The 17458-nt window shown below is 39.6% G+C and overlaps 1 protein-coding gene across 2 annotated transcripts; it reads right to left on the bottom strand.

Moving 5' to 3' along the window:
- Window positions 1-1535: 1535 nt before the first annotated feature.
- Window positions 1536-16945, bottom strand: LOC111443095 (NAD-dependent protein deacetylase SRT1). 2 transcript variants are annotated; one of them, XM_023080730.1, is made up of 14 exons: window positions 16640-16945; window positions 14695-14724; window positions 14525-14617; window positions 14181-14300; window positions 11402-11502; window positions 9847-9955; window positions 8041-8120; window positions 7695-7773; window positions 6542-6595; window positions 6279-6375; window positions 4965-5047; window positions 4000-4067; window positions 3695-3797; window positions 1536-2266 (listed from the first exon to the last, which is right to left on the bottom strand). In XM_023080730.1, exons 1-14 carry the CDS (start codon window positions 16736-16738, stop codon window positions 1964-1966), a joined length of 1419 nt encoding a protein of 472 aa, XP_022936498.1. In that variant the 5' UTR covers window positions 16739-16945; the 3' UTR covers window positions 1536-1963. The 2 variants fall into 2 exon arrangements, with proteins under 2 accessions (XP_022936498.1, XP_022936499.1); XM_023080731.1 differs by lacking the exon at window positions 16640-16945 and adding an exon at window positions 15720-16090.
- Window positions 16946-17458: the final 513 nt, after the last annotated feature.

Raw genomic sequence — 17458 nt, 5'->3', positions numbered from 1 at the left:
TTCTTATGCGTTATATTTAATCAATAGTTTTAACATAAAGTTTTATTTATAATGTAAATGAATTGATGCATCTTATAATATAGTCTAATATAAATAAGACATGGAGGGTAGTTTTGTCCAGCAATTAATGACTACAAAGATTTCGGGTTAGTTGGTTGATGAGTATTGTTGATGGTGACTTGACTTACTCCAACTTCGTCTTTCATGCACGATGTTCATTTAAGCTTTTTTTTTAATATTATCGTCAATATATCGACGAAAATTGTCTATCAACACTTTATAGATTCTTTTCGAATGTTAGTTTTGAAAGTTTACGGGTATTTTTGAAACGTGGTACTAACGTACTTACGAGGTATATTTGAAGGTTTTTAACATATTTTTTAAACAAATGATTAACGGTTTGATCGGAGTATTTTTAGTCGGTTTTTGAAAGTTAAAGGGTATAATTGGAATTTTAAAAAGTTTGGATATTTTTATTAATTTAATTTTTTTTTTGAAATGTTCTTAAATAAATATTTATAAAATGTATAATTGATATTATTATTTAAAAGTAATTAATGTATAAGAGAGAGAAATTAGGAACATAATTTAGACGTGTTTGCACATTGCCTCTATTATTAGTTTCAAAACACATAATTTATTATTGCCTCTATTATTAATTTCAATTACATAATATTTTCCAAACATAATAAAATGGATTATTCTAAAATATATCTAAATTAGGTGAGTCTCCAAGTTGATAAAAGCCAAACTTATTTATGAAAAAAAAAATTAATTGTAATATTTAAATTATTTAAATTAAAAACTTACTAACATTATAAATTTCTTATATATTCTTTTTCTTATGAAATATACTAATTAATTTGTTCGAGGGGAGGATTTTATAAACGAAGAATTTTCTGTTTAGAATGGAAGAAACAAGACGAGAAAGACACCCACTTGATCCCCACTTTGTTCTTGAGTAATGTGAGATCCCACGTTGGTTGGAGAGCCATCGAGGACACTAGATCCTCAAGAGAGTGGATCTCATCAGTTGGAAAGGGGAGCGAAAACGAAACATTTCTTATAAGGGTATAAAAACCTCTCCCTAGCACTCCGTAGCAGATGCATTTTAAAACCAAAACCATGAGGTTAACGACGATAAATAACAGGCTAAAACGAACAATATCTACTAGCGATGGACCTGAGCTTTTATAGATTAAGATGTTTGCTTCGCCCCCGTACACCAAAACGAGGACTTACAGATATTTCTGTAATCATTAGTTGTAATATAAAGTAAACTCGTAAGCTATAAAAAAGAAAATAGGTTACATTGTTTAGTGATCGAATATTAAACTATAGTGCGGGAAATTATGAGAAATTTCGCAAGGATGAAGAATGAAATAAGTAGTAAGGATGGAGACAGAGAAGGTTTCCCCGTCCCCGCCCCGTGGGCATCTCTATAGCCAAGTCCTACAAGAGGAAAGACATTGTGTTCTTTCGAGAACAAAATCAATACATACAACAAAACTACATAAGCCATTCAAACGAAACCGAACAAGAATCATCTCAACAACGAGCCTACCAACGTTTCAAAGTTTCATATCAATTTCTAGTATCAAGTAACGATAAGCATTTGCCAGTAACTACACGAATCCAAATAACTGCACGAATTAGTATCCGAAATCATCGAGTATCCAACCGAGCCCCAAAACGTACTAGCTCGGGGTACCAATAATCCCAAAGCTATGAACATGATTTACCAGCAGCCACCAATATACTTCACACATGACCTATATACCATATATGGCTTCCAAAGTCTTTTCAACTTAGAACGGTTAGTTGATTCCTATCAATAACGGTTCTAACTATGTCACGTCCCGAGACCCGAGTGTCATATCTAACAAAATCCACCCAATCCCGATGTGATATCATTTTTTTTTTCAGCGATTCATCAAACGACGAAATATGTACAGCGTTCATGCTAATATCTAGATTTTCGCTTTGGTCGTCTCGACCGCTTCCTAGATATTGCAGAACCATTTACACTTGCTAGTTGTCGTTTCATATCGCCGTTACTAAGTGAATCTATTGCTAACGTTTTCAATTCTTGGGTGTACCTAATAACGTTGGTTACGGTGGCATATACCGTGACCTCGCTCTTCGGGAACGGGATGGATTTTCGCTCGATAACTGCATTTTTTCCACAGAAGAAGTCTTGAACTGCCTCGTCTCTTAGTCTCCGAAAAACGACCTCCTTATCGAGATTCAAAGAATCTGCAGAGACCTGCACAGCAATAAGTAAAGAATGTTGCATCATGATCTTTAATCATAGTTAATGCCACTAATCAAGGATTATCGTTTACTAGTTGACGGGTAATATCCATAGAAAGCTATTTTGGAGGGAAGATTAGACTCGAGCCGTTTATCACGGTTTTAAAACGCATTTACTAGGGAGAGGTGTCTACACCCTTATAAGGAATGTTTCGTTCCCCTCTCCAACCGATGTGGGATCTCACAATCCAGCTCCTTGGAGTTCTAGCATCCTCGTTGGCACACCGTCTGGTGTCCGGCTCTAATACCATTTGTAACCACCCAAACCCACTGCTAGCATATATTTGTTCGTTTTTGCCCGTTACATATCGCTGTCAGCCTCACGGTTTTAAAACGTGTTTACTAGGGAGAGGTTTCCACACCCGTTCCTCTCTCCAACCGATGTGGGATCTCACAATCCGCCCCCTTGGAGTTCCAGCGTTTTCACTGGCACACCACCCGATGTCTGGCTCTGATACCATTTGTAAAAGCTCAAGCCAACCGCTACCAAATATTGTCTGCTTTAGCTCATTACGTATCGCTGTTAACCTCACGATTTTAAAACGCGTCTACTAGGGAGAGGTTTCCACACTCTTACAAAGAATGTTTCGTTCCCCTCTCCAACCGATGTGGGATCTCACAATCCACCCCCCTTAGAGTCCAACGTCCTCGCTGGCACAACACCCCGTGTCTAGCTCTAATACCATTTGTAACAGCCCAAGCCCACCGCTAGCAAATATTGTCCGCTTTAGCTCGTTATGTATCGCCGTTAGCCTCACGATTTTAAAACGCATCTACTAGGGAGAGGTTTTCATACCCTTATAAGGAATGTTTCGTTCCCCTCTCCAACTGATGTAGGATCTCACAATCCACCCCCCTTGGGGTCCAATGTCCTCGCTGGCATAACACCCGGTGTCTGGCTCTGATACCATTTGTAATAGCCCAAGCCCACCGCTAGCAAATATTGTCCATTGTAGCCCATTATGTATCGCCGTCTACCTCACGGTTTTAAAACGCGTCTACTAGAGAGAGGTTTCCACACCCTTATAAGGAATGCTTCATTCCCCTCTCTAACCAATGTGGAATCTTACAATCCACTCTCCTAAAGGCTCCAGCGTCCTCTCTAGCACACTATCTAGTGTCTAGCTCTAATACCATTTGCAACAGCCCAAAGCCACCGCTAGCATATATTATCCGCTTTGACTCATTACGTATCGCCGTTAGCCTCACGATTTTAAAATGCATCTACTAGGGAGAGGTTTCCACACCCTTATACCGTTCCCTTCCCCAACAAATGCGACATCTCGCACCTCTTATTCTTAAACTTTTTCTCAATAAAAGTTAAAGAACATAAAGAACACAGTTGTTAATGATTGATAGAATAAGGTTTTTTATTTCTTACCTTAAAATCAACAGGGATATTAACTTCAACATGCGAGCTACCACACCCTTCGCTGCAGTTGAGCCTCAAAACCAATTCAAATGATTTTTCCTTTACTGTTCTTCTGATAAATGCCAAATGTAAAAAGATGAGTTAAAACATCATCGAAAACAGAGTGCCATTTGACGTGCCAAATGAGTCGTGTCGTTTTCCCGTGAGATTATATAAGCATTCAACATACCCGAAAGTAATAATGTTCTAAATGATTTCATGAAAAAGTTATACCTTGAAGAACGAAGAACGAAGAACGAAGAACGTAGAAGTACCTTTTAAGGAGAAAGGGTTGGCTCTCTAAAGTGGCTGATTTGAAATCTTGATTATCCAAGAACGAAACCTGGGAGAATGCGGACAAGTGATACTAAGTCGGTTACGATTATCCCAAAATGATCAATAAAGAGACGAGTGGATAGGACAGTTTGTTAGAATCTACTCGCATTATGCTCATGACTTAACCCGTAAAGCCTTTCGAGGGCCTTCGCCCACACCAAGACCAACTTTCAAACATGTCGAGTTATTTAGTTTTCAAGCTAAATGGTTGAACCCAAGACCTTAAAGATCTTGTTCGTATCTACAAACATGTAAGCCCTTGTGTAACAACTAAACCCAACGCCAGTAGATATTGTTCTTTTTGGGCTTTCTCTTCTGGGCTTCCCTTCAAGGTTTTAAAACGCGTATGCTAGGGAGAGGTTTCCACACCCTTATAAGGAATGCTTCGTTCCCCTCTCCAACCAATATGGGATCTCACAATCCACCCCCCTTGGGAGCCCAACGTCCTCGTTGGCACACCGTCCGGTGTCTGGCTCTGATACCATTTGTAACTACTCGAGCCCACTGCTAGCAAATATTGTCCTCTTTAGGCTTTTCCCTTATGGGTTTCCCCTCAAGGTTTTAAAACGTGTATGCTAGGGAGAGGTTTCCACACCCTTATAAGGAATGCTTCGTTCCCCTCTCCAACCAGTGTGGGATCTCATAATCCACCCCCTTTGGGGGCCCAGCGTCCTCGCTGGCACACTGCCTGATGTCAGGCTCTGATACCATTTGTAACTACTCGAGCCCACCGCTAGCAGATATTGTCCTCTTTAGGCTTTCCCTTCTAGGTCAGCGTATAAAAAGAAGTGGGTGACAACTATAACCGTGACCAAATTTCTAGAACACGAGTACTCAACTATCACGATTGGAGTTCAAGTGCCCATATGAAGGGAAACAAGCACAATGATTTCAGATAAATCACCTCAACAGATTTGATGAATGGCAATGTAGCTTTCTGTCCATGCACACTTAATATTCGAAGTGTCCAGTTAACAAATTTCTTGTCTGCAAAAGAGAAAAAAAAGGGTTGAATTTGTGATTATAAAGTATATATTATAAGGCATTCTAACCCATGGGTATCACTGCTTCCAAGAATATATTTCAAAAGTGAATGAATGAATCAAAAGGGAAGCATGTTGTCCTCGCAGAATAGCCAATCAAATGAATCAAGCAACATAGTTCTTATCTGTAGCACAAGAGAATTGACATTTCAAGTCATAAAATAATACAAACATAACTTGTTTCCGTAAAATTTTGATGACATTCTCATGCACAACCAAACATAACGATCTTATTCTCAGACATCTACGAAACCTTAAACCCAGTAGCTCAAAAGTGTTGTGTGACACTAGCAAATCTCAATTCTAAGGGAAGAGACATGCACAACCAAACACAACGATCTTATTCTCAGACATCTACGAAACCTTAAACCCAGTAGCTCAAAAGTGTTGTGTGACACTAGCAAATCTCAATTCTTATTCTTCTTCTTTTAGGAAACCAATAAGTATATTTGTGAGATCCCTTGTGAGATCCCTTGTCAGTTGGGGTGGGGAACAAAACATTTTTTAGAAGGGTATGGAGACCTCTCCCTAACAAATGCGTTTTAATAACCTTGAGGGAAAGCTCAAAAAGGACAATATTCGCTAGCGGTGGGCTTGGGATACCAAACACCGGGCGATGCGCCAATGAGGACGCTGAACTCCAAAGGGGAGGTAAACATGAGGCGGTGTGCCAGTAAGGATGCTGGCCCCCGAAGAGGGGGTGGATTGGGGGGTCCCACATCAATTGGAGAAAGGGAACAAGTGTCAGTGCTCGCTGGGCCCCGAAGGGGGGTGGATTGTGAGATCCCACGTCGGTTGGAGAAGGGAACAAAGCATTCTTTATAAGAGTGTAGAAACCTCTCCTTAGCAGAAATATCATATGCGGATGCTTACTCTATAAATATAAACAGTCATCAAGTAACTTAAAGCAGAGATCCAGTAGACCAACAGCATTCCCTTGTCAAGCCTACTAATGCTGACATTGTAACGACCCAAGCCCACTGTTAGCAGATATTGTCCTCTTTGGGCTTTCCCTTTTGGGCTTCCCCTCAAGGCTTTAAAACGCGTTTGCTAGGGGAAGGTTTCCACACCCTTATAAAGGGTGTTTTGTTCTCCTCCCCAACCAATGTGGGTCTAGGTCGTTACAGACATGCAAAGCAATGCAATACAATAAGAACAAATTTAAGAGGAATTACCAAGACTCAAGGCTTGAGAAAGTATAATCTGGAAAAGATCAATTCGAACAAACGGGGGAATTTGCATCTTTAGGATCTCCATTACGCCCGAAATGACCTATGACAGTTCGATCGAACAAGAAAGATATTAAATAAAATAAATTTATGACATAGTGTTTAAAGTATGATGGTCAAATTCAAATGAGATAAATGGCATGAATACAACTTTATTTTGCTTGATATTTGCTAGTTTATTTCTTCATTGGGCTTGGAAAAAACAATACCTTATCGACACGACCATGGATAACCAAACTTGCTTTCTTGTCCTTTGGTGTTTTCTGTCGGAAAAGGCAAACAACAATTTCATTATGATCATAATACTTCAGTTTATGCCTAATTACAAGACAATGTCCGTACGTTATTGTTTGTCGCAGGTTAGCCTGTAAGATATACACGACAATATAATATAGATAGGACAAGGAAGAAGGTCAAGCACCAAAACAAGGAAGTTACAAAGAATTTTAACTGTAAGTAACGAAAGGGGCATAAAATTTACCCCAAGAAAGAGCCAAAGGTTATGAAGTTCAAAAACCACCCAAGTGATCTTGTTTTTTCTTTTTGGTAGTACACGTGTTCTCTCATCGAACAACTAAAGGAGGTATGCCTCAAATCTATGAGACCCCACCTCGGTTAGGGAAAAGAACGAAACATTCTATATAAAGGTGTGGAAACCTCTCCTTAGCCAACGCATTTTAAAACCTTAAGAGGAAGCCCGAAAGGGAAAGCACAAAAAAGACAATATCTGCTTGTGGAGGGTTTGGACTGTTACAAATGACATCAGAGCCAGACACCGGGCGATGTGCCAATGAGGAGGCTGAGCCTTGAAGGGGACTGAACACGAGGTGGTGTGCCAGCAAGGACGTTGGGTCCCGAAGAGGGGTGGATTGGGAGGTCCCACATCGATTGGAGAAGGGAATGAGTGCCAGCGAGGACGCTGGGCCATGAAGAGGGTGGATTGTGAGATTTCACATCGATTGGGGAGGGGAACAGAACATTCTTTATAAAAGTGTGGAAACTTCTCCCTAGCAGACGCATTTTAAAACCTTGAGGGGAAGCTCGAAAAGGAAAGCCAAAGAGGATAATATCTACTAACGGTGGGCTTAGACACAAATCTGTCTTAAAGCTTATCATTTATTGACTTTCTATCTACCAAGATAGAGATAATAATAATAATAAGGGAAATCGCACAAACCATCTTTAAAATATGGGGTTTATATTACACTCGTGAACTCTAAATTTCATCGATCACCCATGAACTACGCTGTTTGGACAAGTAAAAGTTCGTAATTGTAACAAATCCCATACTTCAGGGGTAGTTTGTGCAAAACAAAAATAGAGGGCAAGCCGTATATTCGCTTGAAATAAGAGATCGAATACCTGAAGATTAACGATTACAATTTTCCCCCCGCCACGAAGTGCTTTCAGAGGAAGGTTGCATGCTGGAGTGATCTGCAAACTGCACATAGTAATCATACCTATGACCATCCAAAAAGATCCCACAAATATAAATTTTCATCGTATGCACGAAAGATGCTTTACAGACAACCGAATGATAGAACTATACGAGCACAACAGTTTAGTTTCATCACATGAAAAGGACATAAAAACGTGCTTATTTCAGCTAACAAAGTAGTTAAAACCAGATTTTTTTTGTTTAAAACTCGAAACGACCACATTCACAAGTTAAAAAATGTCATCGCATAGCAAGAGACGCTCTACTTACCTTGTCCCTAGACACAATACAATATCAGCCATCTTGCAGTGTCTCTCAGCTGGATTCATCTCCTTCGGAGGCAATGCATCCTGCATTTATACAGGGCTCAGATGTCATAAACAGATAATCATGGTTAGCTCTATAAGAGATAGTACTTCGTTATGACAGTCGACTAAAATCTTTTCTATAATCTTGCAGAAGGAAGTGGCCAAGCTGATAGGTTTTAAGTTATTTATCTCAGAAGCTCTAGTGATCTTTGGAATAAGACGGATATAAGTCTTGTTCGCATGACTGCAACAAATCAGTTTCGGAAAACTCGTGGAATAACTAATTACATTTGGTATCAAAATGTTATATGTTCTTTTCAAGAATTGTGAGATCCCACATCGGTTGGGGAGGAGAACGAAGCATTCTTTATAAGGGTGTGGAAACTTCTCCCTAGTAGACGAGTTTTAAAACCTTGAGGGGAAGCCCAAAGAAGACAATATCCGCTAGCGGTGGGCTTGGGCCATTACAAATATTGTGAGATCCCACACCGGTTGGGAGGAGAAGGGTGTGGAAACCTCTCCCTAGCCGACGCGTTTTAAAGCCTTGAGGAGAATCTCGAAAGAGAAAGCCCAAAAAGGACAATATTTGTTAGCGGTGGGCTTGGAGCGTTACAAATGGTATTAGAGCTAGACACCGGGCGATGTGTCAGCAGGAGGCTAAGCCCCGAAAGGGGTGGACACGAGGCGGTGTGCCAGCAAGGACACTGGGCCTCGAAGGGGGGTCACACATCGATTGAAGAAGGAAACGAGTGCCAGCGAGGACGCTGGACTCTGAAGGGAGGTGGATTGTGAGATCCCACATCGGTTGAGGAGGAGAACGAAGCATTCTTTATAAGGGTGTGGAAACCTCTCCCTAACAGATGCATTTTAAAGCCTTGGGGGAAGCTCGAAAGGGAAAGCCCAAAAAGGACAATATTTGTTAACGGTGGACGTGGGCCATTACAAATGGTATCAGAGCCAGACACCAGGCGATGTGCCAGCGAGGAGGCTAAGCCCCGAAGGGGGTGGACACGAGGCGGTGTGCCAGCAAGGGCACTGGGCTCCAAAGGGGGGTGGATTAAGGGACCACACATCGATTGGAGAAGGAACGAGTGCCAGCAGAGGACGCTAGGCTCTGGAGGGGGTGGATTGCGAGATCCTATATCGGTTGGGGACGAGAACGAAGCATTCCTTATAAGGATGTGCAAACCTCTCCCTAGCAGACACGTTTTAAAGCCTTGAGGGGAAGCCCAAAGAAGACAATATCTGCTAGCGGTGGGCTTGGGTCGTTACAAGAATTCTTTCGACACACCATAAGGATTCAGAGACTTTAAGTTACCAAGCAGTTTGGCTACTTTCCATGCCTCCTCCTCTTCAAAAGATCTCTCAATCCAAACTCCCAAAAAGTTGGAAAAGGTTCCAATGAAGAATGTAGTTTATCTTTACTTCTTAACACTTTTTAATGGTAAAAACAAGCAGAATAGGAGTAATCTTTTAAGTGCTCTATTTAACTGATTCTAGAAGCCTCGTAGCGTTTTAAACTTTACACGAGAGTTCAAACCCGATGATGGAATGTAGTATTTTCAGGAAAGAAATAACAGAATATAGATAACACGACCGCCAAAGAGATAAGAATTCCGAAGATTGAGAATACTAAATCTATCAACTAACTGAAACAAGCCTCGAAAATACATAAAATACGAAAGAACGGTGAGTACGCTAAAAATAGTAACTACCTAGACTCGGATTTTATATCTAAAAAATGCAAGACAGCCAATAAGAAAAGTACCTCCCAGTCGAGAACTGTATCCCTTAGTTTAGCTCCACAATTGGCATCCGAACATCTCCGAGAAGTATCTTTCAATCCGATAGTTTCTACTTCAAAATCCCTCAAATACCTTACGAATATTTTAGAGTCAGATAACCAACGGGTAAGGGGATAAAACCGCTCACTCAAAAATATGGAAGCAACAAAAAAACAGCATTGTTTAGTTAACAGGACAGTATTCCACATTTATAAAGAAAAATATTATCTATTTTTTAAAAAACGGAGCACTAAAGAATAATCGGTCAACCAACAGCAAAAGAAAGGAATTATTTTCTTTTAGAAGAAATCATTAACCATTCATTTCGGAACGGCCCAGGCCCACCGCTAGCAGATATTGTCCTCTTTGGGCTTTCCCTCAAGGTTTTTAAAACTCATCTGCTAGACTCTTATAAAGGGTGTTTCGTTCTCCTCCCCAACCAATGTGGGAGATCTTACAATCCACCCTCCTTCAGAACCCAACGTCCTCGTTGGCACTCGTTCCTTTCTCCAATCGATGTGAGACACCACCAAATCTACCCCCTTCAGGACCCAACATCCTTACTGGCACACCGCCTCGTGTCTACCCCTTTAGGGAACAGCCTCCTCGTTGGCACATCGCCCAACGTCTGGCTCTGATACCATTTGTAACAGTCCAGGCCCACCGCTAGCAGATATTGTCCTCTTTGGGCTTTCACTCAAAGTTTTTAAAACATGTCTGCTAGGGAGAGGTTTCCACACTCTTAAAGGGTGTTTCGTTCTCCTCCCCAACCAATGTGGGATCTTACACTCTCTCCTTTGTTCTTTCTTGTTTTCTATGTGGAAGCTCCAAATCCAAGAAATGTTGGTTCTTCAATGGATCATTGGCCATTTTCTTTTCGGCTTCTTCGACTTATGGTTTTTACTCCGATTCTAAAGACCACTTCACTCAACTACCTCATAGGGCCTTCTTCGCAGCCTCGGGTTTAGTTGGTCCGAATTAATGTTGTCAAAGCTCCCATTTAAAATTTGGTTTGAATTTGGCCGCTTTAACTTCTCCTCCTACGGTTTTTCGTTTTGATAGTTTCATTTTCACTCCGATGGGGGTTTGTATGCTCGAATATTTTTCTGTTCCTTTCCATTAGCTGATGAAAAGTTTGTTTCTTGTTTTAAAAATTTTTAATTTATTTCGTAACTATTTCTTGTTTTTTTGTGATAAAAATTGCAGTATTTTCGCAGATGCTTAGAGTCGTGCTTCCCTTCGTTTTTTCAATTGTAAATATCAAAAATCAAAACAAATTTCCACGGTTCAATTATGAATATGTTGAAATGCATAAAAATACCCTTAAACGTTTGCCTATTTCTTTTCAACTAAATAGCACTTTTTTTTTAACAAGATCCGAACTTTTCATTGATTGATGAAAAGAAGCGACAATGCTCAAAGGATAGCATGATCGTTATTCGAGTGAGAAAACATATACACGGGAAAGAGTGAAACGAGCCCATATAACAAGAACATCAGAAGTTGAAATAAACAAAAACACGTAAAATAGAAACTTACTCAGCTCCACATGAAGGGCACGTTTCCATGAACGAGTTCCCATGTAATTCAGCAAGTTTCTCTCTTGGTATGCCAGATCGAAGATGGAGGCCATCAATATTCTATAATGAAATATCTCGGTAAGCAAGCGAGAAAAAGAATTCTTAAATGTAAAGAATGCATGTAAAGTTATATAATAAAGATGTCATTCAAAAATTTCTACCGAATCTTTGAAATGATAACTTCGACTCGATTAGTCCACAATAGAAGAAATCTTGAAGGCAAAGGAGGACCAACCAAAATATGAAGGAGATTACTTTTCGAGTCGTTTGTAAAAATCTAATGTAATCTAAGCCAAAGCATATAACGGCCAAAGAACAAATGATTCCGTACTTCCAAATCCATAAAACACAAGAACGTATCCTAGGCTTTCGTATCAAGTCATTGTCCCTAGTTCTATTTAATTCATCGAAAGACAGTGCATCCCCTCGATTGTCCCTAGTTCTATTGATTTTGATGACGAGTCCGAGGTCATTTTAAGTAGTGAGGAGCTTGACCAGCAGCCTAATGGTTCGTTTTTTGGATGATATTGTTACCGAAGACTTCTTTGTAGACGATCTTGTCTCTTTGTTTCAGTGAAATTGACAGCACCATACATCTCCCTCCTTCTTTGGCACAATTCTCTTCTTTAATTGAAGTCAGTGGCCTCCTCTTTTGTGAAATTCCTCCTTTCCAATCCGAGGTGATCGGTCAAAAGGTCTCACAGTAGGCTCTTTGTCCATCTTGTATCCCGATAATCTTGGAGTATTAGAGGTCTACGAGTCTGTTCTAATAGCATTAATCTGAAGGGTTTTTTCCCCCTCTTCTCCAGTGCCCTGACATGGTGCTGTGCTTTCAAGAAACAAGTTCCAAAGTCATCTTTTGGGCTTCGCGGTACCACTTGTTCGATCCGGAGGGTTGCTTTTCTTGTGGATTGATAGCAAGGTCTTCGTCTTGGAGGTTTTACAAAGTTGTCTGCGGCTATTTCTCTAACGTCTTCGCCTAAGTGATCCTGAAGCTTTTTGTTAGCTCCCTAGAAATTTTCTTGCAGAATCTTTGGATGTGATTCAGGACACAAATTGGGTTATATCTCTTAGAAATGCTTTCAGCAATCAATATGAACTTCATGTCTCTGATGATCAACATTCTGCACTACTTGGTTTGGCAAAAGCAATGAGATTGGTTGCATCATTCCGCTTCGACGCTGTATGGGAAAAGCTGAATGACATTCTGGACAATGTGGAGCGTAGTTTTTTCCCGAGTTGCCTATCATTTTTCTCTGATGGTTTCAAAAAAGAGTCTGAGACCATATAATGCAGGCTTGGCTCTCATGTGTGGATATGCTCCAAAATATGCACCATCAACAGATATCGAGCCCAGGATAGATGCCATATTCAGGAAGTGCATCACCGGAAATTTCTATTCGAGGCTTATTCTTTTCAGGAAAAGCTAAAATTTGGAGTTTAGTTAGACACATACGTTTTATATATTTTAAAAAAAACGTGTTTGTGTCCTAATTCTTAAGAAGGGTCTCGGGTCCCAGAAGTGCATGATGAAGCCTTCCGCTATTTTATACCATCCCTTAAAAGTACAATGTGGGGAGATCCTCTGCTTATTGTTCACAATATCATCCGACCTATAAGAGAGTCAAGTCAACCACGTATCTTTATGATCCCAAGACTAGCTTTCCCGAACAATGTATATTAAGAAAGGGTGGTGCTATAACAAATCCATAGTACCTTAACTTGCGGTTGCCGCACAAAGAAAGCAACTTGACCTTACTTCTAAGGGTTACTCTCAATTGAAGAAATGACCTTAAATCTTAGTGTCCTGACTCCGATCCCATGTCTATGGTTCTTAGAGCTACGGTAAATTTAATTATATCTATACTTTGACACTCCTTCTAAGGCACAACAAATGGAAGTCAATATCGGGAAGAATTAGATATTATAGGGGTTCGAACACAAGACCTCATGCTCTGATACCAACTTTACTCACCAATCAGTCCAAAAGGTCTTGTGTTCGAACACATAACCCCCTTGCTTTTTCAAAGAATCAAAAGAAATACACGGGTTGACCTTTCTTTTTCAAATGACCGCCTCCTTATTCCTTTCTTTATTATCCTTAGTGACTTCGATTGCAATAAGAACCTCATCTAAAGTTTATCTTACAACCACAATGCTCCTCGATACCTAGAAATCGTACTTGGAAACCTCTCATCTTTTCAGCCAACACCTAGGTTTTTTATAAGAGACAATACCTTAGGAGCCGCCCCCACCAGGCAGGCGGCCCTAATCTCTTTTGTCAATCAACCTTCCCTGGATTGAAAGAACTTTCCAAGAAATTGGCTTCTTTCAAGGGTGGCTGCTTCTAGACAAACCTCCTGTCTGTCTCTGCACCCCTACCTCCAGGGATGGTCTTATACACACTTATGCCAAACTGAACATACCTCAACTCGTTAAGGCATATTCTATCGACCAAGTAGTCACAAGTTCAAATCATCTCACCCCCATTTGTTGTCGAGCTTAAAAAAACTTGACTTTGATATTCCTCCATTTCTTTGAAAGAACTTATAAATATTTATCACTCAACTAATGAGGCGGAAATCGCACCCTTTCTAGAGAGTCCTTTTATAGAAAATACCGACTTGAGTACGACCGTCCTCAGCTAGTCCTTTTATAGAAAATATATACATAAAAAAGAGGTCTTAATATGTTAACATAGCACCCATAAATGAGAGGAAAAAAAAAATATGCACTACCTGACTAATGATGAACTTCAATATACCAGCCTTCTCTAATTCAACCAAAGCCATATGAGTCATGCTCGGCACTGCACGATGAAACGGTAGTGATGCTTCTGGTAAGGCTTTACCTTCACGCTGGAAAATTTATCGCGTTACGAATTCATTTGTTTATAAGCCAAAATAATGAAGGCAAGAAAAGAAATTTTCGACGAAAACACTTCATGCATTTGATAGATGTAGTACCAATGGACATTAGAAAATATCAACTTGATTTTCATAATTTAATAAATCCAGATAAAAAAAGGTTGCTCGAGCCTCAAACGTATCTTATTAGACATAGCGTAGGAGATATAACTCGCCTGAAGAGTCCATATTCCTTTAGGACCTCGAAAATCAGGTATGCCACAAGAGGTCGATATTCCTGCACCTGTAAACACCACTAGATGCTTGCTCTACAATTACAAACAAAGTTTCTCAAGAGATTGCTTAACAAGAATCTACAAATAAGTTAAATAAAATAGATTTATACCTTTTGTATCATCATAGTTAGTCGCTCAATCTGCCACAAACAAATCGATGTTAAAATACCAAAAATCTAATATTTAAACCATATAATGAACTTAAAAAACAGTCGATAATAAGAAATCCTAGGACAATGATTTACGAGAAAACGTCAAATAGGTGAAAGCATATAGTTGTACTCTCTACTCGCTCTCTCATAACCCCCATCCATTCTTGTTCTACATACGCTTAGAATATCTGGATAACGATTCTCAATATATTCGGAAGGTGTCCCACATCTCCTAGGGAGGTGAAGAAATTTTTGGATATGGCCTTAATGTAACGCTCTTTCAAGAATGAAAAAGCCCGGTTATGGAAAAACCTCATCATGGGTTTCTTTTGGAATCTGTGGAAAGAACGAAATTAGAGAATATTTGCAGAAAAGACAGTCCTACACAAAACTTTTCGACAATATTGTTTACAGGGCTATATCTTGGTGTAAGACTGTATAGGTACAAAAAGAGATATTGAGCTTTCACCGATTAGCAACCACAAAAACAAGTTAATCATAATTCCGTCGATCAAATTTGGAAGGTGAACCATCTTCATGTGCTTAACTGGGTGCTTTTATGGGCTTTTGAATTTGGAAGGAATCAAAGGACATTTGAAGACAAAGAAGCTTCTTTTGTTGTTTTTTACGATTGTAACAACTGAAACCGACCGTTAGCAAATATTGTCCTCTTTGAGCTTTCCTTTTTAGGCTTCCCCTCGATGTTTTAAAACGCGTCTACTACGAAGAGGTTTTCATACCCTTATAAGTAATACTTCGTTGTGAAACCTCACAATCCACCCCCCCTTGGGAGCTCAGCGTCCTCGCTGGCACACTACCCGGTGTCTGGCTCTGATACCATTTGTAATAGCTCAAGCCCACCACTAGCAAATATTATCCTATTTGAGATTTCTCTTTCGGGCTTCCCCTCAAGGTTATAAAGCTTCCCAGTTGGCATAAATCTAGATAAAAGAGTGATTACAAGTAGTATAGGAAGACAGCACCAGCTACAGAACGATTCAATTATTTTCAAATCGACCCATTTACTATCTATTGTTTCTTCCCCTTCGAAAAGCCTCATTTCTTTCAGACCGAACTCTCCAAAGAAGAGCTATCACCAGATCCACCACGTTAACCCAAAGAATTCTAGCGTTACCATGAAGCACCACATCACCTAGCAGCTCGAAAATAGCCTCTAACATCTCATAGGGAGGCACCATTTAAACTTGAATGTAGAAAAAACGACCTCCAAGGGCCTCTTGAAGTGGCAAGATTACGTCGACCCAAAATCCAGCTGCAAGAGCAATACCACTTCGATCGGGCTGATTTTAAACCACCGTCTCTTCCAGAGGAAACCTCCATAAACATTTGGAGCAAGTAAAACATTCCTGTTCTTAAGGATCTAACCAATGTGAGAGACACCATTTCACAAATTAAAAGGGAACTGCCCTCCAAGTTTGCTCATCCCCCCAACACACAGATCACTTTAAAGTTAACAGTGTTCATCATAAAACAACAAGATCATTCAATCAAGTAGATAGCTATCGAAACTTATTCTATTTCAAATGAATTCATATATGCACTCCATTGCATGCTTTAACTAAGCCAAACATAGATGTTCTTGCCTAGAGAAGAATCTGCATTTCCCTTCATACGGATTTACAAACATCAGTTCAATTACCCACAAAGCAACTCGAAATCAAACACAAAATGGCATATCATAGCTTCAAGATCTCGTGAATAACAAGCTATCGTACAATTAAAAACTTCAAGACACCCCTGCTTCGAAAATGCACCATAAAAAAAAACATGTTTGTGTTCAAAAACCAGACACAAATAACATTGATCGACACCGAAATTGCAGAAGATCGCAAACCCGACAAACGAAATAGCACAAAGAACAATGAAAAAGGAGATAATCAACCTTTTCTTCTAAAACGTGAGGTGGGTCAAAATGTTCTGTCATTCCCACTTTTCCAACGTCTTCTATGAACGAAAGCTTCTCTGCGTAACCCAGAGACATGGTGTCTGCGCTGTCTGTGCTGTCTGTGCTGCCGGTGCTGACCCACTTTCTCTTAGTTTCGCCCCCAGAAGCTGAAGCTAAGATGATCAAAGAGAAGCTCCAGACACGAAAGTCAGGACCCCTCTCGCTCCGCCCCTCGATATGCTCCCAAGTACTTCAAGCATAAGCTTCTTTTTGGGAGACCCCAAATATGCAAAAGGGGATTTTAGTGAATTTGAAAACATCTTTGTTTCAAGATTTTTCATGTCAAGATTTGTTGTTTCTTAATTGCAATTTTTTAGATATCTCTTAAGTTATATAAATTTTATATGTTTAGGAATATTTAATTTTTATTATATGGTTGTTTGATAATATAAAATATTTAGATTATAAGATTATTGACGGTACATGTTTTTTAATTATAAGTTTAGTTTCAACGTTCGAGATATGTATCTATTTGATCTTTAGATTTTTAAAAGTGTCTAATAGATCCTTAAACTTTCGAACGTTTGAGATCTATGTCTATTTGATCCTTAAATTTTAAAAAATGTATAATAGATCCTTAAACTTTCAAACGTTTGAGATATGTATCTATTTGATCCTTAAACTTTCAAACACGATGTATCTAATAGGTCCTTAAACTTTCAAACACGATGTTTGAGATCTGTATCAAAAGTGTGTAATAGATCCTTAAACGTTTGGTCTGTCGATTTGATCCTTAAAATTTTAAAAGTGTATAAT

The sequence above is a fragment of the Cucurbita moschata genome, unplaced genomic scaffold, assembly GCF_002738365.1.
Source record: "Cucurbita moschata cultivar Rifu unplaced genomic scaffold, Cmos_1.0 Cmo_Scf00005, whole genome shotgun sequence".
NCBI lineage: Eukaryota > Viridiplantae > Streptophyta > Magnoliopsida > Cucurbitales > Cucurbitaceae > Cucurbita > Cucurbita moschata.
Note: the sequence above shows the minus strand (reverse complement) of the source record. Positions and strands in the feature narration are given on the sequence as shown.

Bases quoted from the DNA above. Each gene is read 5' to 3' on its own strand.
- LOC111443095 (XM_023080730.1), bottom strand. From the start codon at position 16,738: ATGTCTCTGGGTTACGCAGAGAAGCTTTCGTTCATAGAAGACGTTGGA. The intron at 8,121-9,846 runs GTACTTTTCTTA...GTATAAATGCAG, and splicing joins ATACAGTTCTCGACTGGGAG to GATGCATTGCCTCCGAAGGA. The intron at 3,798-3,999 runs GTACTTCTACGT...GGCATTTATCAG, and splicing joins CAACCCTTTCTCCTTAAAAG to AAGAACAGTAAAGGAAAAAT.